The 27,788-nt window shown below is 40.3% G+C and overlaps 2 protein-coding genes across 4 annotated transcripts; one reads left to right on the top strand and one right to left on the bottom strand.

Annotated features, from left to right (window-relative positions):
- The first annotated feature begins 32 nt into the window (after positions 1–32).
- c1qtnf13 (C1q and TNF related 13) lies at positions 33–2,381 on the top strand. Its single transcript, XM_086028677.1, has 2 exons — positions 33–123; positions 952–2,381. The coding sequence occupies exons 1-2, from the start codon at positions 99–101 to the stop codon at positions 1,992–1,994; spliced, it is 1,068 nt and encodes a 355-aa protein (XP_085884803.1). The 5' UTR covers positions 33–98; the 3' UTR covers positions 1,995–2,381.
- A 2,600-nt stretch (positions 2,382–4,981) lies between these two features.
- nr1h4 (nuclear receptor subfamily 1, group H, member 4) lies at positions 4,982–26,171 on the bottom strand. 3 transcript variants are annotated; one of them, XM_086029567.1, is made up of 11 exons: positions 25,977–26,171; positions 24,341–24,376; positions 24,076–24,270; positions 14,611–14,985; positions 11,035–11,175; positions 8,099–8,232; positions 7,800–7,892; positions 7,515–7,614; positions 7,262–7,408; positions 5,421–5,534; positions 4,982–5,342 (listed from the first exon to the last, which is right to left on the bottom strand). In XM_086029567.1, exons 3-11 carry the CDS (start codon positions 24,167–24,169, stop codon positions 5,104–5,106), a joined length of 1,437 nt encoding a protein of 478 aa, XP_085885693.1. In that variant the 5' UTR covers positions 24,170–24,270; positions 24,341–24,376; positions 25,977–26,171; the 3' UTR covers positions 4,982–5,103. The 3 variants fall into 3 exon arrangements, with proteins under 3 accessions (XP_085885693.1, XP_085885691.1, XP_085885694.1); XM_086029565.1 differs by having other exon boundaries at positions 24,076–24,218; XM_086029568.1 differs by lacking the exon at positions 7,800–7,892 and having other exon boundaries at positions 24,076–24,218.
- Positions 26,172–27,788: the final 1,617 nt, after the last annotated feature.

Below are 27,788 nucleotides of genomic sequence, written 5' to 3'. Positions count from 1 at the left end.
TTTGTACTTCTGGCCTGTCATGAGAACTTATTGGGACATCAGCAGTTGACCAACGATCGCCTCTGGAACTGGGTTTTTTTTCCCCCACAAATTGGAAGATGTTAGGAATTCATTGCTTAACAGGTGAGTTTTATATTTTATCAAGAATTTTGCCATAATTCACCACAATAACCTGAAATTTCTTTCTTTTCTCCTTTTTTTAGTAACGCATATTTGACCCCGAGTAAAGTTTTGTTGTTGTTGTTGTTTAACAACTTTTAAACACTATTCTTACTCCTATTCACCTGCTACTGTTTTCGACAAAGTATCTGTTATTTCACTTTCGTGAAATATGCATACAAAGGGAACCAGGGGAAAGCCAGGTGAAATATTCAAGCCAACAATTACCACTCATATTCGGTGGCATCTTAGGGTCAAAAGGTTTCAACATTTGCCATCTAATAATCATATTTTGCTGATCTCAGAATACTCTTTGATCATTTAGCAAATTTTGCTTATCTAAATTTTGTTTGAAAAAAACCCCCCGACTAAACCAGTTGTGAATGTGTGTCCTTGGTAAGAAACACATATTTATTTATATATGTTGTTTAAAAATGTAAAAAAAAAAAAAAAAGTTCATTTGTTGTACTAACGGTCATTCCATTCCACCCCACCTCACCAAACTCTCCTAAAAATGTCCATTGTTCACCTCACACAGGAGCAGATGAAGCAGAACTTAATCGAGTCCCATGTGTTCACAGAGAGTGCAGGCAGTATCAGCCACATTATAGAAGGGCTACTGCTCACACCAATTCAATCAGCGTTGCTTGTTATGACTGACATTTGGCTGCAATGTTGTAGGCCAATACCCAATCTGTCGCACAAAGCTCAACACTGGTGGCATGTCACAACTCACCCACAGGGGGACGATTCTTTGACCTGAACTCTGTGTCTTTGTCTTTTCCTTTTCAGGTGAATGGGACCCGCAATGTTATCTTGCTGCTTTACTGATCATGATCACCTGCTGTGGCCCAGTCTCCCCCATGCATGCCCCTCCAGTGACAGCAGGTCTCCGCTCAGCTTTCTCTGCTACACGCACCAGCAGCATAGTAGGGGGCAAGCAGAGCGTTGTTACTTTTAACAAGCTCTTGGTCAATATCGGAAGGGATTTCAATCCAGATTCAGGTTACTTTCGTTGCCGCCTCCCAGGAGTGTATTACTTCTCCTTCTCAGTGGGGAAATTTCCAAATAAAATGCTCTCTGTCATTCTGGTGAAGAACGGGCGGGAGGTGCAGGCCATGGCGTATGATGACTACCGCAAGAAGGGCAGGAAAGTTCAAAGCCAAAGCATAATGATCTCATTGGAGGAAATGGACACAATGTGGTTGATGTTGCAGCTGAACTCTCAATATGCTTTGTACAGCAATGCCGGCCCCTACGTCAGCTTCTCTGGTTACCTCGTCTATCCTGACACCTCTTCAAGCAGCTACATCAGCAACCACCTGACTCCTCACCCAAACTGTCCCCCTCAAACTGAATCTCGGGTCAGACATCAGCCATTCGAGCAGCCCAGATCGGCATTCTCTGTGGCACGGACATCCACGTTTATAGGTCAGAGTCGCAAGCAGCAGCACAAGTCACCTCTGACCTTCGACGTAGAATTCGTCAACATCGGGGGCCATTTTAACAAATCATCAGGCAGGTTCACCTGCCGTTTCCCGGGGGCTTACTATTTTGCGTTCACGGTGGGGAAACACCCTCGTAAGGCTGTTTCTGTGAAGCTGATGACTGGGGATGGCGTGGTGCAAGCCATGGTGTTTGACGACGACGCATCCAAGAGACGGGAGATGCAGAGTCAGAGCTTGATGCTGTCCCTTCGCCAGGGTGACACTGTGTGGCTGTACAGTCAGCACGATAATCGCTACGCCGTGTACAGCAACCAGGGGAGGTACACCACCTTCTCAGGCTTCTTGGTGTATCCAGAAGCCAACCCACTCGCACACACACACAAATGAGGACAGAACTTCACTGTAAATGCCACCGTCGCCGTCTATTTTTGTTAGAAAAAAGTATGTACAAGTAGCTAAACAAAAGTGTTTCACTAGTTTCTTTTCATTTGCAATGATGTATGTATGAACTGACCAAACCTAATTCCAATGGATGATTCATGTGCAGATATTTCCACGAGGTGGTGCTGTGACACAATTATCAGATAACTCGATATGTCCCTAAAAAGGCCATGCACATGGAGCATATTATGAGAAGTTTTAGGTAAAACGGTGTCAGACCATGGCGCCAAACATGTAAATGTTGTATAGTGATCTTGTGCGTTGGGGAACATGTGGGACTTTTATGAGTTAAAATGTTTATTATGATTGTTGTTGATGATTATTATTTTGATAGTGATATGTTGTGTGTATTTAATGCAAGATTAAATATATTAGAAATCGACAAGTTATTTTAAAATGTGTCGTTTCTTGACAATACGATATGGTAGAGAGCTGAGCTGGATTGATCATGTCAACTGTAAGAAATTAGATTTTTACCTGCTATGTAATTTCATTAAACAGTAGGAAGGTTAAATAAATCCATGAGGTGCATTTAGAAATTTTGCTGCTAAAAGAAATAAAAAAATTAAAAAATCATCATATAACTACATCAGAAATTAAAATACAACTGAGTTTTCATAAATAGAAAGAGAAAGTCAGAATTAAAAAATACAGCACATTTAATATTCATTTAAAAAACAAACAAAAAAAAAGACGCTAACAGCCATTCTTTAATTATGGAAGTCAATCAGTGGGGTAGCACAGTAGTTGAGTGATTTGCACGTCTGCCTCACAGATCTGAGGTTCTCGGTCCAAATCTTGTCTCTGGAGTAGACTTGTGTGGAGTTTGTGTCTCCTTCATCATGTACGGTACTCTGATTTCGTCCAACATTCCAAAAACGTGCATATTAGGTGATATGAAGCCACTAAATTGTCCATGTGAGTTTGAGTCTGTTGTTTGTCTATAAGTGCCAGAGATGGGGGACTCGAGTCATATGACTTGACTCCAGTTGGACTTGAATTGCTATTTTTAGGACTTGTGACTTGCTTGCCAAAAACATGTGAATAACATTACTTAGTTATCTAAGTGACTCGGCTTGACTGAACCACATGACTTGACAAGTCATTCTGTTTATAGGTTTAAATCTGCATTTTAAAACTGTTTGCCTTTTTAGGAAGGAACGCAGAAAGAAAGAAAAAAAGAGGGGTTTTGTTCATTCACACCAACCTGGCAATCCAGTCAGTGTCACTTGTTCGTGTGAAGTGGCAACGTAAACACCAACAGAATCGGAGCAGCTCCAAGGATCACTAATTTGAATGGATGGATTATTTTGTCCATGATCTTGGCAAAAATAAGAGGCAAAACGCATGCTTTGCGCCTCACGGAATGAAGACACGACAACAACGTCGAACTTCATTCATCATTCCAAACCCACAGAGAGGTAAGCCAACCTTACAGTTTAGCTAACGATACGAACACTGGTTTGGGACCAGTAAAAATGTGATTTTGAACATTTAAAGAAACACCGTGTAAGTTTTCAGTTTTTGTTGATTATGGTGGCGCCATGTGGACAAAGTGTTTTGCTTGAAGTCAACCATATTTCCCATGTGTGCCAGCGGTGCAGCACATAGTGTCGCAGTCATACTGTCGTGAAATCCTGAGCTCTCGCTCCCCTGCAGTCGGACTGAATTGCTTTTCTGTTTCCAGTGGCTGGGTTTAGGGATGAATGGCGATGATGTAGTGAATCTAATTGTCCAATCAATATAATATAACAATGCTTAAAATGAACATTTAACTTTTGTTTTCAAAGTTTTCCCATCGAGCAGCAACATGCAAGGTTTGAAACTCGAACATGAGAGGGACAACATATAAACATATATGTTTCGTTTCATGTCTGACGCATATAAGATAGCTCTGTGAACCAAAGATAGCTAGGTTATCTGGACAGTTTAGCTCACCAATCGCTGGTCAAATACTTCATGTCGGTGCTGTATTTAATCGAGAAGCCAATAAAGCGATAGATTAGACACCACAGCCACGGTAATCTTGAATCTATACCGGTTAAAACAGCGGTCGTTATTTAAGCAAAGACATCGAGTCTCACAAAGAACACTATAGCGGTAAATAGAGTCTATGCACAGTACCTTTTTGGTCGTGAGAGTATCCGCCATATTTGATGTGACATCGCTCCCCCTAAACTAATGCACGTCAACTTCAAAAGTGCCAACCTACAAAGTTAATGCCTTTCGATCACCCATTTACACACACCAATTAGATTTGGGTAACAGAGTGTCACCTGAAACAGGAGTATGACATTTTTAAATCTGATGATTATACACGTTTACACCCTCATTCAGCATATTTCAGTATTCATCACCAACATTAACAGTGTGCCCCTCATATAAACGTTAGTATGAAAAAAATGACACGTATTCTTCTAATCTAAATCATTTAAGTGTAGACATTCATTTTATGAGTGAGTTGTTTTTCATTTAATTTTTAGAGATGTAAATGTTTATTATATTTTAAGAGATCATGTGCTTTTTGTAGTATAGATCAGTAAAAATATATATATATATATATATTATCACTCCAACATGTGACTTGACTTATGACTTGCTTGAACCAAGTAATGACTTGACCTGCTTGAAATTTGGTGGCAACTCAGCTTGACTTGCTTGATTTTTTCCCACAGCGACTTGGGACTTGCTTGAGACTTGAAGGTTATGACTCGAGACTTGTGACGTGCACATACAGTATACTCCCGCCTCTGATAGGTGCCCTGCAATTGGCTGGCAACCAGTCCAGGTGTCTGCTACCTCTTGCCTAACTGAGCACAAGAGCTGGAGAAAAGGGATGGCTAAAGGAATAGAACGTCAGAAGATGTAAATAATATTCTGTATGTCATTTTCCTGTGTTATTGTTGAGGGTAATCAGGTAGCATCAAGCAAAATACCGGTAGTTAAACAAGAGTTTATTTGAAGCATATTTATACCAGTTGATCTGCACCATTGTGAATCTTGACTATCTTTTAAGTTGAAAATGTTCATGTTAGGTAGGTTGGTAGGAGGTTTTTCACTGCACGTCCCAGATCTCACAAAGTAGTGGTGTGAATTTGTGATCGTTCATCCTCCACGACGTTAGCATTTCTGCATGATAGTGGTTGAGTGTTCTCAGCTCGGTCAAGCGGCCCAGCAGCCGTGCAAAGTACTGAGGCTCCTGCGGATGCTGCAAAATGCACAGCTTCCTCAGCACGTCCAGCATGGGTTCCTGCAGGTTCTCTACAGCCTGTTGATCCTTTACGTAAGGTCGATCTGAGTAGATTTGATCATTTAGTGATGCATCGACTTTATGACGCAAGACGGCATGTGAATCAGTTGACAGCCGCTCACCTGGTGTCAGGATGGTTATGGCAGTGAGGAGGGCTTGCTCCTCCTGCAACATGTGGAGTTCACCAATACTTTTGTAAAAGTTAAACATTGGTGTGATGAACTCCTTGGAAATGCCTGTGAGACAATGACACAATGAATGCGGTTATACAAAACCAAAATGAAAATTGAACAAAACAAATAAATAACCATTCATTTACACGAAATTGACAAGATTAAATGAAATTAAACACATGAAGCGCACTTGCTGTGAGTTCTTTTTCTATGTGTGCTCTTGTGACCAGTCCCGGGGGCCCTGCCTCTCACCCAAAATCAGCTTGGATAATTTCCAGCTAACCTTCAATCCTAATGAGGATGAACGGGTAGTGCAAGTGTTAGTCTCACTATTTCTAAATCCCAAATTCTTGCTCAAAAAGGTACAAGTTATAATTGATACTATTGCATGTAAATACAGCTTTATTTGAAATGTTTGTACTCATTTTAGTCTCTCACATGCAGCAGTTAAAAATAGGATGTCTATCTTGTTGGACTCATCATCATGCATTCAGAAATGCCAGCGCGGCCCAAGAGAGAGACAAATTTGAACAATAGCATTCTTGATGTTTGGATAAGGAACAAAGGTCTCTTTAGACAGCCTTGCTTCCTTACTCTTCTCCACTGGCCTTTATTTGTCAATGTCTGCCGGCCACCAATCACAGCTGAGAAGTGCAGAGGGAGCTAGCGATGTACTCCTGCCATCACTCTCTGTCAACTTTCCATCTTGACACGTCGCATAAATGAAAAGCTTTGTGCAAGAGTTGGGGACTGGGTGACTGGTTGTCAACCAATAACAGGGCACATATAGATAAACAATTATTCACACTCACATTCACACCTATGAACAATTTAAAGTCTTTAATGGACCTAGCATGCATGTTTTTTTAATCTGGGGGAAAAGACAGAGTAACCCCCAAAAAGCACAGTGAGAATATGCACACTCCACACAGGAGCCCGAGCGTTCCTGTCAACTGTTTATCCCGAAACACAATAACGTCAGATGCCAGTTTAACATTCAAACAGCCAAGTGGGTGGGGTGTCATTTCTTTCATTTAACTTTGGGGCAATGTTTATTCGTCACTCAAAATTTGCACTGCCAACTACTGGCCAGGCAAGCAAAGGTTAATCTTTTGAAACGTATTTTTTGGGTCAATCTTAACATGCTGTCATCTATAAGCAAAGCACAAAATTTTTTTTCGGGGGTTATTTCCTGTAAACCGACTGAATATGACAAAACAACTGCTCACAACGACCAATCACGGCTGACCTGTTTCCTGAATCTGAGCCGTGATTGGTCATTGTAAGCAGTTGTGAAGTCATTTTCAGGCGACAGAAGACAAAATGGCCGCCCCGGAGATGGCTAAAAACGAGTGGATTAACACTTATTCCACAAACGCAATATTTATCAGAATGCCTTGTGGGCTTGCATAGAACATATTCTTGAAAAAAAAATGTTTGCGTTGACTTCCGCTTTATTTGTCCCTTTCTATTTGCCAGCAATGACACACACGCACACACAGAACTAAATGAAACAGAACCCAGTAAGAGAATGTATCCCAGTGTAACCAAAACCTGCTGAGAGATCAACAGGTCACCAAGGCGTACGTCTCAGCTGATTAATTATATACATGGAGGAGCTGACTCCAACGGCCACAAATAACAAGATGATGCATCAATAGCTTGACGAAGGATAACATTTAAAAAAGTCGTATTTTGTCAGTCTAAACAATTCCCTACGAACTCCTGAAAGCAATTCATTAAAAAAAAAACACGGCATTCAGACTACAACACTACTTCTGTGTACTGACCACTCTTGCGTATCCTCTCCTCCAAGACTTCAGTGTGTCCACTAGGCATCTTTCGGCTAAAAACCTGAGCAGAGCGCAGAAACATGGCTTCTACTGCTGAACCTTTAAGCAGAGCAATCTGATCCTCATGATCCAGGGACACAAAGCCTGTGAGAAACATCATGGGAAAAAAACCACACATTTTATCTTTTAGTCTTTCTTTGCATCGTTAATACAGATGTCTCTACATGTTTTCAAAAAGGATGAATAAAACCTGGGATATTTTTTGTAAACTCCACCAGAACTTGGACTTGACTTGTTGCCATTTCTGTCAAGAGGAGAAAATTTTCTTCAGCACTGTACTCCTCTTGTAGCTAGGAGCGGAAAACAACAATAATTTGAGATGACAATAAAAATCAACTGAAAGGAGTTTTTTACAGGAGCGCATGAGTACTTGGGTTGATTATTTAAAAAAAACCAAAAATCCTTCAGACAACACCATTTAAAAAAAAGTATTTTTGTCCCATATGATTAAGAAAAAAAAACGAAAGCGCTATACCAGTTTTTTGGTCACTTCTTGAGGAATTTGATGTCTGTTGTAGGCATCTACAATGGCTTTCATGAGTGCTTGCTGCTCTTTCGTAATTTTTTCCTAGAAACCGACAGGAACACTCTGAGAAACACTCTGAATTAGTAGCAATTTCAAATGGTTCCATGATCCTTTTGTAGAACTACAAAAAGTGGCATGCACATAGGAACACAGTATTGATGTTTACACTTTAATTATAATACAACATATTTAATAAGACTAGTGAAAAGGTTGATATTGTTTTGTGCATGTAAAATCATTATCAGTACCTTTGACAGTTTGGTGGTTGATGTGACTTGTTTGCTGTCTGCCCCCTCAGTCTCATCTCCAGTCGACCGTCCTGGGGAGGCTTTCGTGTTTTTCCGCAGCCTTTTAGATTTGCACTGGATCTCTGTAAGCAGGCCTTCAGCCCACAGGGAAAAAAAAGCTTTAATTTTCACTTGTATCTTCTGATTCATTCAAAATATTTTTTTTAGGCTGGCAACATGCATTATCTCCACTAAGTGTCAAGGCATGGCCATGAAATGTATTTTTTGCCCTGCCATGGACTGCCTCGTTCGATCACACTCTGCTGATTGCACGGATGGTTGGCACAATGTTGTCCTCCAAGCTCCAAGCAAACAAGCACAAGCCGATTGCCACTATTAAGGTTCTGTTGTACTTGCTGCATGGCTGTTAGAAAATATTTTATTTATATATATTTAAATTTGCTTTATTAAGTCCTGCAGATGTGGCGTCAAACTATTCAACGTACTTCATAAAGCTATGCGCATCCATGATAAAAACGCTGACCAAAAGAAAAGCATACTGAATCAAAATGAAATGCTAAGTGGATTTGTGGCCGTTGCTGAGGCCTGGTATTCAGGGGCGGAGCTACATGGTGGCCAGGGCAGTGGTGGCCATGGACAATTCTTTTTAAATGTACTTTGTGTGCGCCGATCTCCTACATCACATGTCGTGTAGACTACATGCCTCTCTCGTGTGCTGGATTTAAAGGAAGTCTTTAATTTTATATGTGGCTTGATGAGTAGTAATGAATTAGTTTAGCTTAGAAAAACACATAAGAGCTGAAAAATACACCTCTATATTGATCTACTTCATTTTTATGGCAACATTTTCAACACATTTGTACATCAATGATAGGTACGACGAGACTTAACATGTAATTTACTGCTGGACAATCGACACACATTGGACAACGAGGAGGACGCAAGGAAAAACAATGCTGTAATGCATAGCAAAAATTTGGAAGGGGGCGACCAGAAACAGCAAACAAGGTGCACATTGGCATGTTATTGTACAATTTTTGCAAAAAGTGTATTTAGGCACATTTTGTACAGAACAGAAGCAGGCAGGAATGCGCGTGTGTGCAGTGAATATTTTTGGGACAAGGATTTACAGTTGGAGAGGAAAAAATATCAGCATTGTCCATGCACGTGTAGCTGGCAAGTGAGTACCATGTCTGCTCCACTTCTTGGTCCCACTCATTTTCCCAAATGTAATTGCAGAGGTGGCCATTTTACTAAAGTTTGCCCGTCTGTCACCGTCAATATGTCTATTTTTCAAGCCGGACCAAACTGTAATCGTCTGTCAGTCAGTCCGCCATGTTATTTTAACTTTGTTTCCTTCCGTAAATATCAAAGGTCCACCAGCCCATCTATCCTTACATACATCAAAAAAAGGTCCAACAGATGAAATATCCACCTATCCATCCATCTATTATCTGAACCGCTTTGAGAAAAATGGTAAAGTTTTGCTTAACTTGAACAGAATCCCATTTAACATTGTTGCCAATGGTACAATCCTGGTGGATTAAAATGCTTCCAATTCCTTGCAAACTGAAATAAAGCATAAATTACAATAAATGAATGGTTTTTTTCTTCAAATTTGTCTTCTTCTTGTTCTTGGTCTGTGTATAATATTGTACAGTCTTGTCCGTATACACACGTTGCAATTGTCGGACGTGTTCAAAGAACATGGCAGCCAGCTACATTATGTTTTTCAATCATTTTTAAAGTTGTTAAATGGACATGAAAAATACCGGTAATAAATTGATCAAATTAATTATAGACAAAATATTTCCTTTTTTATGGCTGCAAGTGACAAACATATGTGAACTATCCTTTTAAAGGGAATGAGGGGAGCAGCTTCGATTGGGCTGAAGTTGGCTGCTTTTCCTCCCACAATGACGCACAATGGCGCAAATACCCACTTCTTCCTGCGCTAGTCTAGCAAAAAACTCACTTTCTGGCTGAGACTGCACTTTGCGCTAGACTTGTGCTAGGCATGAAAATAGGGCCTGGAGTGTTTATTTAAGTGAATGAAACCCACAGCAATTCATTGAGGTATGACGTCTATTACAGGTGATGCCACTACTGGCAAACATTTGCTAGGCACAGGATTAATTTATGACATTGTTTGTTTGTTTGTTTGCTTATTGAAACCGTCCACACTGGAATAGTCATTACAACTTAATTTCTCTCCTTATCAGCATCAGGAAGCTCTTATGTCTTCTTTCTGTCTTGAACTGACAGCTCATCATAGCGGCAAGAGGGAACAGAGAATATTTTTCACATTTTCATGTTCATACTTGCTTTGCTTGTGACTCATTTGTACATAACATGGATTGCTACCTACGCATACGCTGTAGTAAAATCATAATTGCAGTAAATGTTTCCATCAAAAACACTTGGAAGTGATACATTTATAACAATAAAACGAAATACACGAAGTATGGCGGCCAGTAACTGAGAGTGCCATCTTTTGCCGCGTGACGAAATATTCTTGTGCCGCGCATCTGCCGTGTGGTGTGTGACATTCAATACTCCTGTTAAATTAATCAGGCTATGTGAGATTAGAAGGTGTCATGACATTTAGAGTAACAGTATTTAGAGTATGCATGGTGATAAAATAGGGGTACCCAAACTTTTAGGTCCAGGGACCCCTAACAGGGAAGACCATTTTCCAAGGAACTCATAATCTTAATGATAATTGAAATCCCTAAATGTCATACGAATTAAAAGGTTGCGTATTTTTGAGGAATAAAATCATCATGTGATGATAACCCTAAAGCTGTGGCTTTTGGACCCACGGATGTCCAGGGACTGCAGTTTGAGAACCACTAGTCAAAAAAGGAGTCCTTGCCCACCTATTTGCGTCACCATTGCTTGGCACAAACTTGGGATGACAAACAATGAACACTCACACTCTGCCAACATGCCCATCTCCTTGCATTTCCTGAGTCGACATTCCTGGCATTTCCTGCGCATATACATGTCCATCTCACAGTTTCCTCCACTTTTGCACTTGTACACAGCATTCTTTGTTATGCTCCGTCTGAAGAAACCTTAATATGGTGGGCAGAAGAAAACGTTACGTTAGGAAAGCATGCACACTATATTCTTCGGAGACATTTTAAGACGGCTTTTTTTTAAAGTCCCTGTAAAGTGAAACTACTGTAAATATGTCTTGTAAATGTAACACACCACAGACAGGAGTGTGTGTACAAACCAGACAAATTTGAATGGCTAAAAAATGTAATAAAATAGCGTATTAAAATCATGATAAATCAAGCCCTTGTGTCCTCTCTCAAATAAAAAGCTACTACTATAGTCTTGGAAAAATGGATGCTACTAGGCCAGGGGTGTCCAAACTTTTTCGTTTGAGGGCCGCATACAGAAAAATGGAAGGATGGAAGGGCCACTTTAAAGTTCTTCAACTTTTTGAAGCAGACTAAACTCAATCAAGAACGCAATTGTACAGTATAGTGTTTGTATTTTCTAGTTAATTTGTTCAACTTTCTGTTAAAGGTGATAAGGCAAATAGTTGAGGATTTTTCAAGTTTTTGGGGTGGCCAACGGCCCTCTACTCGTCGGAAGAGATCCAACTCTGCACTTAACAGCAGTTGACGCTCCATCTCCACATTCAGAACCAAAAAATAGCAAACTGTAGTAAGGTGACCATTTTTACGTTACTTGAGGATCATTAATGTGATGTCTTGATAAATCGGCCATAGAGCACAAAGTGGACAATACAATGTTCGCCTCAAAAATTGAATTATCTTTATTCACCACAGTGTTTTGAAGATAAATTGTGTTATTCTTTTAATAATAAATGATTATGAATATACTGAAAAGCTTTTTAATATATCAACAAATTTATTAGTAGTAATCCCACTTATTTTTTGACACCCTCCCTTCTCACGCCGCCCACCATCACTTTTTTTTTTTTTTTTTTTTTTTTTTTTAACTAACATTGCGGTCCATGTCAAATGTTGTTTTTACATGCTACTCATGTGGTGATTGAGGGCTATCTGATGCCTGCGGGCACTTCATAGGTGACCCCGGGTCAAGAGGCTTTCATATGCCTACACTTACATGTAACTACATGTTTGAGGTGCGAAAAACGTGACAGCCTCCATTGGATTTTTCATGCCGCAACAATGAGGCGCTCTAAAGCGCCCTTGCCAGTGGACTATCTGAAAGGAAGGTGTAGTTTTGGCGGGTGTAGGCATAGCTAGCTAGCAAACTGCACGTTGCAATTGCAGTCTGATAACCACTGATGCAAACGATAGCAGTCAGCTTCTTATGTAGTGGGTAGGGGGAAACTCATGATTAAAGTGTTTCACGTGGTGCCGCTTTAGCCACGGCAGAAAAATCAGGAAACCTGAAAAAAAACCAACTACACAACTGATCACTGCATACTTCTAAGTCTTTGCACATTTTCAGCAGTTGTCTTCCAAAATGTATGATGTATTTACAAGCAAATCTCCGAACTCAATTTTTGTTGAAGACATTTAAATTTCTTGCTCACAGGTGATCTCCGTACATAACACTGCACTGCAAAGTTTGAATTAAATGGCAAGTTGCTCACTATTTTGCTGTAATGTTACATTATTTAAAGCAGCACTGGGCAAGAAATCGACCTTAATAAAAATTTTTACAACTAGTTTGATGAAACATTGACTTCCAAGTACAGTAGTTGAATGGGACTTCAGGCCCTGAGGGGGTCTGTATCGTTTTTATTGGCACAAAGCAACTTTGAGGAGGATGGGATCAACCCTGGCACACAAAAGGAATACAAATGTCCTGAATTGCTTTACGGCATACTCACTTCCTCCTTTTGCAATAAGGACAGCTCAGGTTTTTTAATGACACTTTGCGCTGGCACGCATGGGAAATGTGATTGATTTTTGTCAAAACACTACTTTTGTCCACATGGCGCGGCCATAATCAACAAAAACTGACATATGACACAGCATTGCTTTAAAGAAGTCAACCCAAGCATATTTTTTTCCACAATAGGTTCTATGAAGGCCCACTAGTTGAAACAATACATTCTGATGAATATTACGTTTGTGGAATATGAGTTAAGCAGCAGAATACACCCATTTTTAGCCATCTGAGGGGGTGGCGATTTTGACACTTTTGTTGACTGAAAATGACATCAAAGTTGCACAGGTTTCAGGTAACGACCAATCACACATCACCTGTTTTCTGAAGCTGAGCCATGATTAATTGTTACCTGAGCCCTGAGCAACTGTGATGTCATTTTCAGTCGACAGAAGTGACAAAATCGCCGCCCCATGAGATAGCTAAAATGGGTGGATTTCTCATATTCCTCAAACGCAATATTAATCAGAATTCCTTGGTTCAACTCGTGGGCTTGCAAAGAACATATTCTGGAAAAAAATATGTTTGGGTTGACTTCCACTTTAAAGAACTCACATACACTCCATTCCAATTTTATTAGAACAGCGAGGCCAATTCAATTCCTGTATTTTTACTGACTCTAAACTAAAATGTCCATCATACTGAGACTTCTGAATATGTCGAATACCTTATTAAGTGAGATATTAGTATAATACAAAGGCCTCTCAGTGTTATACAGTACAATTGCACACCACTGCAAACAACAAAGACTATTATAAACGTATAGTATTGTCAAATACATCTTAATACCATCTCATTAGGACAAGTACACCTAGTTAAATACTCAAAATCCATGTTTAGAAAATTATTATTAAACACACACACACACACATGCACGCATGCATGTATGTACGCACGTGCACACAAAAGGAGAATTTGAAAGAGTTATAGAACATTCTGAGATAGAAGATTTAGCACAATGGCAGGCATTAATGGAACAGAGCTCATGTTTCTCCTGTATTGTACTATAGAAAGTTGAGAGGGAACCTAGCACCACAGCGAACGGAGGAGGTAGACCTGAACCTATTCTTAGTCAAATAATGATACCACACTCCTAACATTGTTTAATTTCACAGTGTGGAATTACCTGTACACTCATCTATCCATCTTATTGGGGTGGATGGAGACCCTAACCCTTAGCATCAACTACACAAAATCGGAGGTCGTTCAATCCCTGGTTGCCACTAACGAGCTGTTTTGCCAACAAGCAGGTGGATGTCTGGTTGGTTTTCAAGACAGTCATTCACCCTGTCACGCCTGGCAACAACATCAACAACACTATTCCCCCACCAGAGACATCAATATGGAGACTCCGCACTTAAAAATTAAGAACCGATAAAGCCTTCTGGATTGAAGGTGAAACGTCTTCAAAGAAACAAGAAGGGTACGATAGCACCAGCCTGGATTCAACCTTTGTGAAATACCATGACCTACAGTAAACTACTCACAGAAAATCAAATCCAATAGTTACATTTAATATTTTCCTTGCCAAGTAGAAGGCTAAATAAGCTTAATAATATATGTTGTGCTTGTTTTCGCCAAATAATGTAATACAAATTCTGTACTCTCACCTTTGCAGCCCTCACAGGTGAGAGCATTATAGTGGTAACCAGATGCCTTGTCCCCACACACAACACATAGCTCCTCGCCTTTGATGCGTCCAGTCTGTGACATGTGCCGGGCCCTCTTGCACACGGCAGGCATGACAGTAGAGACCTCCTCCCTATCACCGTCATAGCTGACCTCCAGTGTTGTTTTCCTTAGTTCATACAGGTTAGTGTGGGAGTACCATTCCTCTCCATTGTACTGGGGATAGTAGTTCTGACTGCAGTAATATGGTGTGGGCATGGATGGCTCCATGTTTGAGTACTGCATGCCCGGGTAGCTGCTGAATGGTAACATGTCAGGGTCTTGTAGCAGAGGATTGCTCTGATCTGCCAGAATATCTAGAAGAACAAAAAAAAAAAGCATGAGAAAACAATCCAGGGTCATGATATAGATATGAATACAGTACTTCTACTGAGTAACATATTGTTCTTAAATAAAAAATGACATTGTGGATAATTTTATGCTTCTAATGGTAGCCAGACCGCATGCCCATTTAACACATTGGGAATGAGCTAGGACATATATTGTAAGTCAGACTGTCTCATTCAAGACTTTGTGACCCCTGAGTTCTAATGAATGAACGAACAACAAATCTTATAGACACACTCCAACAACTTGTTAAAATATCATTCAGAAGAGCAGAAGCTGCAGAGCTAAACTATAATGGCAGACTGAATTCACATTTTCTTCTGTTCTCACTTGCTGTAAATATTGTGGTCACTGGCCAGTGTCTGACTACTTTTGTTCATTTAATGAGGATCCTCATGGGTCCTCGGTTTGCGACAGTTTCATTCATACATCGGTGACATAACATGAATTTATATGTCAGTGGAAACAGGCAAGTCTAATCTAACCAACTCTAAGACAGAAATGAAATAATAATTACCTTAATTATCTGTATTAAAAACAGCTAGGCCATAAAGATAAAACAATCAAATAAAAAACAATAAGTACGGCGATTACAGAGCGTATTTTCTTGGTATTTCTTGGTATATTTTCATCGCCACATATTTTTACTGTGCAAACTAGTTCATTGTAAGCCATTCGGACCCTCTAAAACATGTTATGTCAGGTGGTATGCTCCAATTTAAAGTTGTCCATCCTCCATTTTCAAAGTGAGATACAGTAATTGTTAGGATCCACATTGAGAAGTGTGTTTTTTTTTGTTGTTGTTGTTTTTTTCCATCCTGGTTGACACAACTCTTTTGGAACAAGTGCACCCATAACACCCCGTCCCTTTCCCAAAGACAGAAGTTTCAGTTTCCTCATTTCACTCTTATCTCTGCTGTGCCCACCGTGTCTGGCACCTCACCCACTCCGCGGCCTTCCCCACACGACCGCCTGTAACGGCAGCTTGCTGATTGGTCTTTTGCTTCAGGTTAATTTGAAATCCAACATCTCTCCAACCCGTGAAGGGCAAAACTCGAATTGACCTCTCAAGAGCCACCCAGTTTTACAAATTTTCTAGGATTTCCAAGGTGGTTAAATTGCCCCTTAGTGGCAGGGCATCTCTAATGCAGGGTTTATTTATCATCTGAGGCAGAAAAATATTTTCTTTTGAAAAGTGACCGGATTCTCTCCTTTATATCCATCTATGACTGACTCTTAACGCATGTCAAGTTGTCTCCTACGTGTAACACTAATATTAAATGCACAAGCTAGTAAATGAGTAAAATAAACAGATGTATTTGGAAAGTTTCTTTGCAATGGGGAAAAGGTCCACTGAGCATTCAACACAAGCGCCTATGCCCAAGATGAAAAAGAAGGGTACATTTCACAGACAATACCAGAAGAACTACTTGAAATATGGATTTACGGCAACAAGTGATTCCCACGCAGGAAGGAAGCCTGCTCTGCACAACAATACCGGGATGCACAGTCAATGCAGACTTTAAAATTGATTTGTCAACAAATGTAAGAGCCTTGAGAGCGTCAAACTTGGTGGCTAACCACTTCGCTAAAGCTCAAAAGTCATTCAATATTGATGAAAAAAAACGGTGTATTTGTAAAGGGAAGGGTTCAAGTATCTTGTGGCCTTGGTCACGATTGAGGTTGGCATGGTGCGGGGGATTGACAGCATCTGCAGCAATGCGGAGGCCTGGTTCACACGGCAGGATTTTACAATTGTCAGGCGATTTCCAAACTGAGAGACCCCGCGTGTGACTAGATTTTTTTTTTTTTAATGACAGTTTTGAATGTACTGTGTGTGGGCTGCAGCCACACGGCAAGATCAGCACATCACACACGAACCGCAGTCATTCACAGATATTCTCTCGTCAAACAGAAAATCTTGCAAAACCCTTTGAGATTAAACGAGACTTCAGAGTGAATAGACCGACAGAACGCAAGGACGGAAGCGCTTTAAAAGAACGAGGACGGATGAATCAGAGAACGCACATTTTTATGAATAAAGAGGGAGGGATGAGGACGGGGGCGGCACGGTGGTCGACTGGTTAGCTAGTCCGCCTCACAGTTCAAAGGTTGTGGGTTCGATCCCGGCTCCGGCCTCCCTGTGTGGAGTTTGCATGTTCTCCCCGTGCCTGCGTGGGTTTCCTCCGGGTACTCCGGCTTCCTCCCACATTCCAAAAACATGCATGGTAAGTTGATTGGACACTCTAAATTGCCCCTAGGTGTGATTGTGAGTGCGGATGTTTGTCTCTGTGTGCCCTGCGATTGGCTGGCAACCAATTCAGGGTGTCCCCCGCCTACTGCCCGAAGACAGCTGAGATGGGCTCCAGCACGCCCGCGACACTTGTGCGGATAAGCGGTACAGATAATGGATGGATGGATGGACATCTGCTGCTATGAGTATAAAGGTAGTGCTCTGCGGTACTGCACCGAGCACATGGGAGGTGTTTTTAATACCCTATCCTGAGGTTCCTTGATACTGGGAGTCTCCCAGCTGTGGAAACATTCCAAAGTCAACCCCAAGAAGAGTACCACAAAGTAATCAACGACACTGGCTCTCAGTTCCCCTGTGATGAAGTCAATGGAGAGGTCTATAAAAGACTCACTGATAGATCCTCTTCAGTTTGCAAACTGCACAAGGAGAGTTGTCAAATACCAAAAAATCAATTACACTTTTGCAGGATTACATATATATTTACACCGACGGACAGGTCCCTCAATGATGGACGCTCGTTGTGGTGATGGTAGATGATAGACGGGAAACTTAAAAAAAAAGACAGTCTAAGCATGGACGGAAGTGGATTTTCGTCCATTTAGTCAAGTCTGAACGAACCTCACAGTCCATTATTGATGGACACCCGTTTTGCTGAAGAGAGATGGAAACATGACCCAGAACTGCATTGACTGTATTAGTACAGCAGATGGTGGTATGCACCAAAACTTCCTCAGGCTTACTAAGAACAATCAGAAGTAATAAAGTTGCTTTGAATACAATGACAGTTTTACAGAGAAGTTCTTGTAAGTTAGGTTTTACATTTCTATTTTTATTTTTGGAAAGAATGGGGTTAGAAGGTTGTGAAATGGTATTTTTCATACACACTCCATTTCATAAAATGGCAGTAATGCACCAAAACTTGGGACCAAGGGGAACGCTCCAAACGCCCCCTCCCTCTCTTGCTCCACCTGGTAATCAATGATTTGCCTTCAGGTGTGCAATTTTGTTGGCTATATATACATGCAGGATGCCAAACATTCTTTACAAGTGCATCAACCTTTGGAACAGTAATCACTCTTTTTACTTAATGGACTGCTGTGCAAAGTCAATTACTATTCATCCTATCAAAAATTTGGGTTTTTATTTTAGCTCCAGGCATCTGGTCATCCTTTGAGGGCGAGGCACAAAATGTTAAGTCACTGTGTCACTGTTTTTCCCCATGATCCAATTCAGACTATGATTTGGTTGATTCCTGTCCCTTTTTAAAATCTTAATTCTCTTTTAGTAAAGTGTCTATGCTGACTCTATTTATTGAACAAAGTGCAATATTAGAAGTGGCTCGGCATCTATCACCCATTTAGTTTTGAGCATGGATGTGCTGTGGATTTTTATATAACTGCTTGCTGTGAAGTTTAGAATCAGCCATTGGCTACATTTTTTTATATACCTACATGGCTAATGATACTGCTACACTGCCTTGCACTTTTACCTATTTTATTATTCTGTCAATAAAAAGCATTGTCTTTTTTCATACTGTATATCAGCCTCTCGTTCTGTTTATTTGGGACAAACCTGTGAATGGGTGAAATATCTTGAGAATATAGAACAGTTGCTCTACCTCAATTCCTGGTCACTACAAGATGAATTCTAAGAAAAAAAAACCCATTATTTTACTGTAATGGGTCATTTATTTACCGTAACTCATTCACTGCCAAAACGTTTTTATATATCTTTTCACAGACCAGCCATTCAATCCCAGGATCTTATTTATATTTGTTTCTATTTTTTACAAACATTAGGGTAAAAGAGAGTCTGAAAATGTCTGACAGTAGTTTTCACAAGGACTAGGGAGCATTTTAATCCACCAGGATTGTACGTTTGGCAACAATGTGACATGGGATTCTGGTTGAGGTAAGAAAAACTTTAAAGTAAAACTTAAAGTGGCAGCAGGCTCCCGCTTACGGTTCAATAGATTGGCAAATAAGCAGAGCTGGCATTTTACTAATAATTGAGTCTCCATCATTTGTCATTCGTCTGCAGAGTGGGTACCGTCATTCGCCTTTTTTTCCGGGGGGAAAAAAATAGTATCCGTCTATAGGCCGGTCCGCCACTAATTTTAAACTGCCGTCTGTCGGCGAGTCCGACTAAACTTTCACTTGATGGCTAGACGGACCGAGCCATTCACGCATGTTGAAGCGAGGTGGAAGTTCCATCCACGGACAATACATTCACCCGATCACAGACACCAGAAGCATCCAAAAAAAGTACTGCCTTCTATAAATAGAAAGCGCTCAATAGTGATAGCATGAGTGAGACAATCAAAAAACATAGAAATGACCAAAAGAAATGTATTTTAAATGAAATTGTGACATCCCACTTTAATATTTTTGGGTGACAGAAAAGTTTCCCCGCAACAGAATGCCAAAATCAAGCAATGAGTTTGAAAAAAAAAAAAAAAAACAGATATAATGAGAAGAAAACACTTGATTCTGAATTTCCTCATATTATGGAAGACTCTATTCCAATGGAGGTGCTGTAGTCCTCTTAACCCCTTTCACCCTTCTTAGTTAAGGATAATGAGCAAAAAATGGTTATTTTTCTTTAAGTTTTTTATTTCTTTAACATTATGTTTTCATTTATTTCAATTTTGCATTGTCTTTATTTTCAACCACACACTTAAAGGTAATTATAGCTTAGTTTTGGGGTTGGAATAGATAAAATGCATTTCCATTAAATTCACTGGGAAACATTATCTTGATATATGAATGTTTCAGGTTACGGGCTCACGGGACTAAATTCGTAACTTGAAATTCCTCTGTACCTTCTAAGGAAGCGCAGTCCGTTTGGTGTAAGCCACACATTTCTCAGGATGTTCTATTTCTCTTTCATAGAAGGCATCACCACCTTCTCAATCGCAACTTTGTTTCATTCAATCAGCATTCAGGACAGGAAATGCCTGCGCTAAAATAATTGGGACACCTCTCAGATCAGGCCAATTGCACCAGTAATATAATTACCTCAGACTAACTTCCATCCATCCATTATCGATACCGCTTATCCTCACAAGGGTCGCGGGGCGTGCTGGAGCCTATCCCAGCTGTCTTCGGGCAGTAGGCGGGGGACACCCTGAATTGGTTGCCAGCCAATCGCAGGGCACACGGAGACAAACAAACATCCGCACTCACCTAGGGGCAATTTAGAGTGCCCAATCAACTTACCATGCATGTTTTTGGAATGTGGGAGGAAACCGGAGTACCCGGAGAAAACCCACACAGGTAGGCCGGAACCGGGATCAAACCCACGACCTCTGAACTGTGAGGCGGACGTGCTAAGCACTCGACCACCGTGCCGCAAGAAAATGATGTAATGGCACAAATTCAACAGAGTCTTCAAGAGTTGTTTTTTTTTTTTTTTTAAACTGTTGAGCATGATCATTTGGAATACTATATTTTGAGTAATTCCATGAAAATGAACAAAAGCAGCATTTGCATAACAATTTGGAACTCAATGTAGATCTTAATGGAACAACCCAGTCAGGTCGTTTCAGCGTGATCTGCTGGGTGAGATGGGAAATCTTGTCTTAATTTTTGCACCAGATGCAATTTTAGGTGAAGGTTCACATGCCGCAATTCTTGTTAGGAATGTGGCAACTTGATGTTTACCCATTTGCCACTGACAAGTTCGTCTGCATTTTGCATACAATGTAATGGCACCGTCCTTAGGTCAAAATTAAGACCTCATGACATGTAGTATTGGTTTGATCTGGTCTGAACAGTCTGGATTACTTTTAAAAGCATCGTGTTGTGTGTCAGATTATAGAGTAGTCCATTTTTAGAACACCGCTATAATATTTTGTTCCCCAAATTTGATATAGTCAGTAATGATTTTATTTCATTTACAAAAGGAGAATTTTTTTTTTTTTTTTTGGTGGAGCTGATTAACGTTTTTGGATATCAGTTTTCTAATAAATGAAGAATCCTAGTGATTGCTTACCAGTGAGCTACAGCATATGCAAAACTCAGATTGTGTTTCATTTGGTGTAAACCAGTGAATCTGACTATGAATGTCTCTTCCTATTCTGACAATTCCGCATTATTGACGTCTGAGGTACCATTACCATGTTCCAGCACTTCAACCATTACACGACACCAAGTACACCACAGTGTTTATAAATTTATAAAATAGTCAATTTAAAGTTGTGATTTCACTGTAGTAGAATCTAATGTAATTCTTTCAAGCTCTTTCCTGGAGAACCAGCTCAGCAATAGTCTGTAAGATCCACGCAACATACTGTAAGGCCATAAATCATTAACTGCCTCTCACAGAGCACACCGTGTCTTTGGAGTGACATGTAACGCCTCTCCAAACAAGCCGCTCCGCGGAAACTGATACAATAATGTTAACAATATCGCAACATAGCCATTCGGGATTCTTATTATTGAGAAGACCAGAAAAGAATGATTAATACAAACAGTATATGGTGAAATATTATCAGGTATTGGCATGAGACAAATAGCATAGTCTTTTTGTGAAAAATATAATACAGCACTGACCTCTTGAAGATTTGGTTCTGACGATGGCCATGTCTGAGATACCGAACACACGGATCATTCACACTATACATACTGTGACAGCGACACACCAGTTGTTTCTGTTGAAGTTGACTTCTTCTTTCTGTACGAGTAACTAACAAGCCATCTTTCATGCATTTTCTGTTTCAAGCTACGTAAATTTATTTCTGAGAACAGAAGCAACAAGCTTCAAACAACTCAAGACATCCCAAGAGGCGCAAAGGTTGCTAGAGCTACTCATTAACTAGGCAAACCCTTTCTTCTTACAGGTAGCATGACATTATGTGAAGTCATCTGCACATCAGGGCAATGGAAATGGCTACTGTGTGGCACGTTTGTGCTTATGAGAAATACATTAGGGCCCAGCGAGGACCGTGAGCTGCCACTTGTGCTTGCTAAAATATGCTCCATGGATAAAGCACAGCATGTGATCACACCTTTATAAAACCTTATGTTGCATCAATTTAAACAACAGGGTTACAAATTTTATTTCCAATATACTGAGGATAAGCGGTATCGATAATGGATGGATGGATGCTTTATTTATGTTGCAGCCTCTGCTTCAGAGTCAAGAGGCTCACATTATTCATCATCTCAAGAAATGTGAATACAGTAATACAAAAGGAACAATCCAAATTATTTTACTTGGAAGTTTTCCATCATATATTCCTGTTCATGTCAAGGTTACAACCTGGAATGGCCCCTATATCTTTTGACAGACTTTGCACTCTAAAAACAGTTGGGTTAAAAATAACACAATTTGGGGTAAAAAATGGACCAATCCACTACTTGGGTCAATTTGACCCAACTTTCTGGGTTGTTTATGCAGAAAATAACCCAAAGAATGCCCAAACAATCCCTAAAATTGGACAGTTTTGTCCAAAACAACGCAAGAAATTGGGTCAAATGGACCCAATTAGTGGATCGGTCCATTTTTGACCCCAAATTGTGTTCTTTTTAACCCAACTGTTCTTAGAGTGGGGCATCACACTCATTCAAGTTGCAGTCATAAACTTGACCAGATAGTAGTCATTTTTAAAAATGGAGGCTTTGTTTTTAAATGCGTGTGGTTCAGGTACTGCCAGTGCCTTAGTGCATCCAGCTATAGCTTGAATACATTACACATTGCTATTCCAGTCATTCTATAGCCCGTTTCAATGACACACACTCATATTCATGTCCACTCACTAACTCATCACAGCCTTTACAATGAAACGGTTTGAATGTACAAGATACAGATATTTTGCCCCTGAAGGGCCACCGTAGGTCCCATTGAGTCCAGCAATGCAAACGTGAACAAACACAAATATGCATATTAAATTCTCTCTCTATATATCCGTCATCCATCAATCCATTATCTACGCTTATCCGGGTTCGCATCGCGGAGGCAGCAGCTTCAGCAGGGAAGCCCAGACATCCCTCTCCCCAGCCACACTCTTTCGGTGGGATCACAAGGCGATCCCAGGCTTCTCACCCTGTCGCTACAGGAGAGCCTGGACACCCTGCGGAAGAAACTTATTTCGGCTGTGTGTATTCGGGATCTAATTCTTTCAGTCATCACCTAAAGTTTGTGACCATAGGTGAGAGTAGGAACAAAGAGTGACCGGTAAATCGAGAGCTTCACTTTTCGGCTCAGCTCTACACCATGACCAAGCGATACAGCCATGACCAAGCGATACAGAGCCTGCATCACAGCAGATGCTGCACCGAACTGCCTGTCGATCTCCATTCTACCGTCAGTCCTGAACAAGACCCCAAGATACTCCGAAAAATGAGATTAGTGCACACAAAGTGCATTTATGCAGGCAAGTTTTCCCCTCGCGAATGACGTAGTCGATGTGACGTGACCAATTGGAGACCGCCTTGCACCCATTACCGTGCGTCCCTGCATCAAAAGAGGGCCAATGGTGCTTCTAATCTTTATTAAAAATATGTTATACTGTAGAAACACTTTGGTCTTTTAGGGGGCTAGGCGGGATTAATGGCATTTAAATGAGGAAAACTGATTGATCTACATTTGACACACCACTGCATCCAAAATCAGTCTAGGGTGTACCTTCCCTGACCTTGAACAGGATGGCATAAAATGGATGGCTGGATAGGTGGTTGAGGTGCAAAAGGGGACAGAAGTATAGACGACTGGTCAAACGGAAATACAAATTGCACTGCCGTTAGCATGTTTCTACTCAGTTGCCTGTCAATTAGGGAATGTGTTTCATGCCAAGCAGACTTACCAAAAAAATGGGAGTTCTCTGAGATGGCGAATTCATCTGCGGGTGGGATTTGTAGACCCACCACGTCGATGTCATGGCCCACCCACTCATTCATGGAGGTAGCTAGTTCAGTCAAAGAGAGCCGCGCTGAAGTTTGTGTCAAGCTGTAACAAGAGTGACCTGATGAAGATCTCTTCAACGCTCTTTTGGGTCTGCCTGTAGCGACCAGTGACACATTCAGTGAAAAGTAATTAGGTAGTGAGTGCGAGTGTGGACATCAACACACCTGTCAAGTGTTCTCTCCCACACAGGGATGAGCTGCCTGCAGGGAGGCGGCAGATGAAGGTCATGAAAGAAAGACGCATGTTAATCGACTGCCTGTAAAATGTTGAAGGTTTCCTAACAAACTCACTCGATGTACTCTATGACACGAACTGGACATTTTATTAGGTATGCCTGTACAATCTAGCGCGCCAAGATGGCATTATTACCATAATTTCTACCTTTGCAGATGTAACAGTAAGTTTTGATCAACACTGTCAGAGGTATTAATTAAATAGTGGGTTTGTTATTTGCAGCATGGTGATCTAGTGCTTAGCAGGTCTGCCTCACAATTCTGAGGTTCAGGGTTTCCTGTGTGGTGAGCTAGCATGTTCTCCCCTTGCTTGTTTTTAACGTCAATGATATTGCAGATGAAAATAAATCAAAGCATTTTTTTATTAGCATGTATCGAGAAGCCAATCAGAATGCTCCTGACAGCACCTTATTTGCATGGACTCCTGGAGTGTTTATGACATACCGTGATGTATTTATCACAGCTGTCTGTAGTCCTCAGTATATTCTCCTCTAGGAAACTACAACTTGATTTTTTTTTTTAACTGTCCTTATAATGCTCATTTAACTTGTGTGCTCGAACTCAATCAATTAAATACGAGACCATTTGATAGGGATAAGATTACAAAGCATTACTTTCTCAGGACACTTAATGGTTCTGAAACATTGCACTGTTCTACAGGAAGAACCAGGCTAAAATCATGCACAGAAAAGCAACTAAGATCATATTTCTTCCTACGCGTCCAATCAGATTATCTTGATGTCATCCCCACAGTACTTTCAAGCCATAGTATGTACAGTATGGTCTCATGGTGATTAATTAATTAGCTAAATGCCTTGCATTATTTTTATATGCAACAAACTTGTTCCGTATTGGGATTGTGGTTTGCTTTGCTGGAAAATTGCTTTGCACCATAGAGTATGACTTTTGACTCTTCATGCAGCCTACTAGGTTTGCTATTCTAATTTTAACAAATCATGCAATACCATAACATGAGCATACACCATCATAAAGCACGGCTTATTTAAAAGTGCATTCCTTCCACTTAATACAGCATACAAATGTGTTCATTACTTATAGGCCAATGCACAAGCTATCGAAATGCACTGCGTCCTAGAGAGCGGCGTTCTTAATATTTTGGTTACTTTGTTTGACCACAAGAGTTAGGCTAAAACATTTGAAACCTAAGACGAATGTATTGTTAAAAGAATACCTTTCGGACAGTACAAGTCAAAATCAAAAGTCAACATTATCTTTGAAAATAAATGTTTCATACAGCTGTTGTATCTGATTTCAAGTGCAGAACACAATGAGAAGGCACTGTACCCATTTTGTGATGATCTTTGTGTAAATCATCACATGCAACAAAGTAAAGTAGTCCGTCTATAGACTTTATGTGCCATCGGTAACTGAACTTTAATTAACTAAAGTGATTTCCCAAGGGACCCTAAAGCAACCTACTATGATATAAAGACCAAGTGTCTGCTCTAACTGCCCACACAGCACCTCGACATCTAACCCGTCATCAAGCACACACTTTTTGCACACACGGGCTCATCATCATGAAACATGCTTTTATGGTCCTTACCTTCTCCTAGCGGAATGATTTCCACTATTTACAAATCCTTGTTCCCAGTGGTCTCAGATGTCCACACTCTTAGCTAGACAGCACCCATTAATATTTTCTAATGCACCAATCTTCTGTCTGGGCTTCAGTTAAAGCATGTGTGACCAGCCAAGTTCAGAGAGAAAAGGGTGGTGGTTATTAATTAAACGGTCCATCCCTGTCCTCATCCCCCCACCCCAAACCCGTTAAAACACACTTGCCAAAAAAAAACTCGCTTTATCTCAAAAAGACTGAAAGGCTACCGCATGAAATCTCTCCCACGTTCACAAACAGCACACACACACACACAAGGAACATACAGTACATCCACTGATTAGCATGATGCAGAGCACACACATGATTCTGGGTAAAATCAGCAGTGAAACACTTAATGTACTTGTATTTATTTATTCATTTATTTTACGTGACTTTAAGTCATCATACGTGACTTCTCAGAGCCGGCTCCGAATCCTGGAAAATGGAGGTAGTTATGAAATAAATACAACGGCTGTAATTAACCAAGGATAAATGCCTCTTGAATTAAACCTAAACTTCTACACTTGACTGTTGTAAATCAATTGCGGAAGTGTGTAACGGAACAATAATGTCCAAATAATACTGAACTGGATCTAACTGTTTCATTTTTTTGATGTCTTGCTGCTTGTGCACACAACCAAAGGATGATATATCGCCCCCCCCCAGCCCCCTATATTTCCCATAAACAATAGTTTAATCATTGATGGATTGTTGCTCCATTCAATGGGGTTGTTCTGAGTCAACAGAAAAGTCTCTGGAATAAACAGAACCTTTGCCATTGGGTGCTGGACTCTGTAGTTTGTATTTGGAAACAAGCCACCAGTGATGGACTGTGTGAAGAGATCGTTACAACTGTACTTCTAACAATGGCATGAAGGCAGATGATCCTTGTTGGCTGAAAGGCTATTTTCCTACCCATACAGACATTAGGTGGTGTGAGGGTCAAGGTTAGAAATATACAGAAACACAGAACTCAAGAACTTTAGCACAAGAGGAATAATCAATAATGTGATTTGGATTTGTTTACTAAATACACACAAGATATTGTCGCGAAGTCAAGACATTAAAAAAAAAATAAACATGTGTGACACCAATCGCGAATACCCTGTCAAGTAATTATGTGAAGCACTGTAGTATGAACACAGATAAGACAAAGGATGTTTACCACAATGTGACAGGAAACAGAGCCATCTCCAGCCTTTAAAAAAAAAAAAATGTAAACGCCTACTAATATAAACAATCAGTGATAGGGATAGAGTTTTGTTTCAGAAAAGAACATTAAACTCATCAAATGCCACATTTTATGCTTTCATTAATTGTTTGTGTACATTTTTATTTGTTGCAAAACTCGAATTTGAGAGTGCATGCTGAATAATCTTTGCTGATACATAGTGCTTATTCTTAACAAATGCATTCGACTACCGACTCATTTAAGCTGAATGCCACAGCTAAATAAAATTAACACCACTGGCATTTACCAAATAAATACAGTTTTGTATGTTGATTTTTTTTTTTTTTAAACGTAAATTATTTTGATTATTATGACTTTTAACACGTCAACTGTGTGTGTTTTTTCAACTCACTTCCTCACTCAAAAGCTTGAAGTTTGGTGGTTTTTAGGCATTGTACGTCTGTCAGGTTTTGGGTGGTTGAGGACCCAAGGGCAGGAAAGTAGGGAGGCAAGGCAGGAGTGCTCTTAAAAAAGGGAATTTAACTTATTCAATCCCAAAGACATATTTATATGTATTTTCACAAGTT

The sequence above is a fragment of the Filicampus tigris genome, chromosome 4, assembly GCF_054856515.1.
Source record: "Filicampus tigris isolate MCC_2025a chromosome 4, RoL_Ftig_1.0, whole genome shotgun sequence".
Taxonomy (NCBI): Eukaryota; Metazoa; Chordata; class Actinopteri; order Syngnathiformes; family Syngnathidae; genus Filicampus; species Filicampus tigris.
The sequence above is the reverse complement of the archived record's forward strand: the minus strand, read 5'-3'. Positions and strand labels throughout refer to the sequence as shown.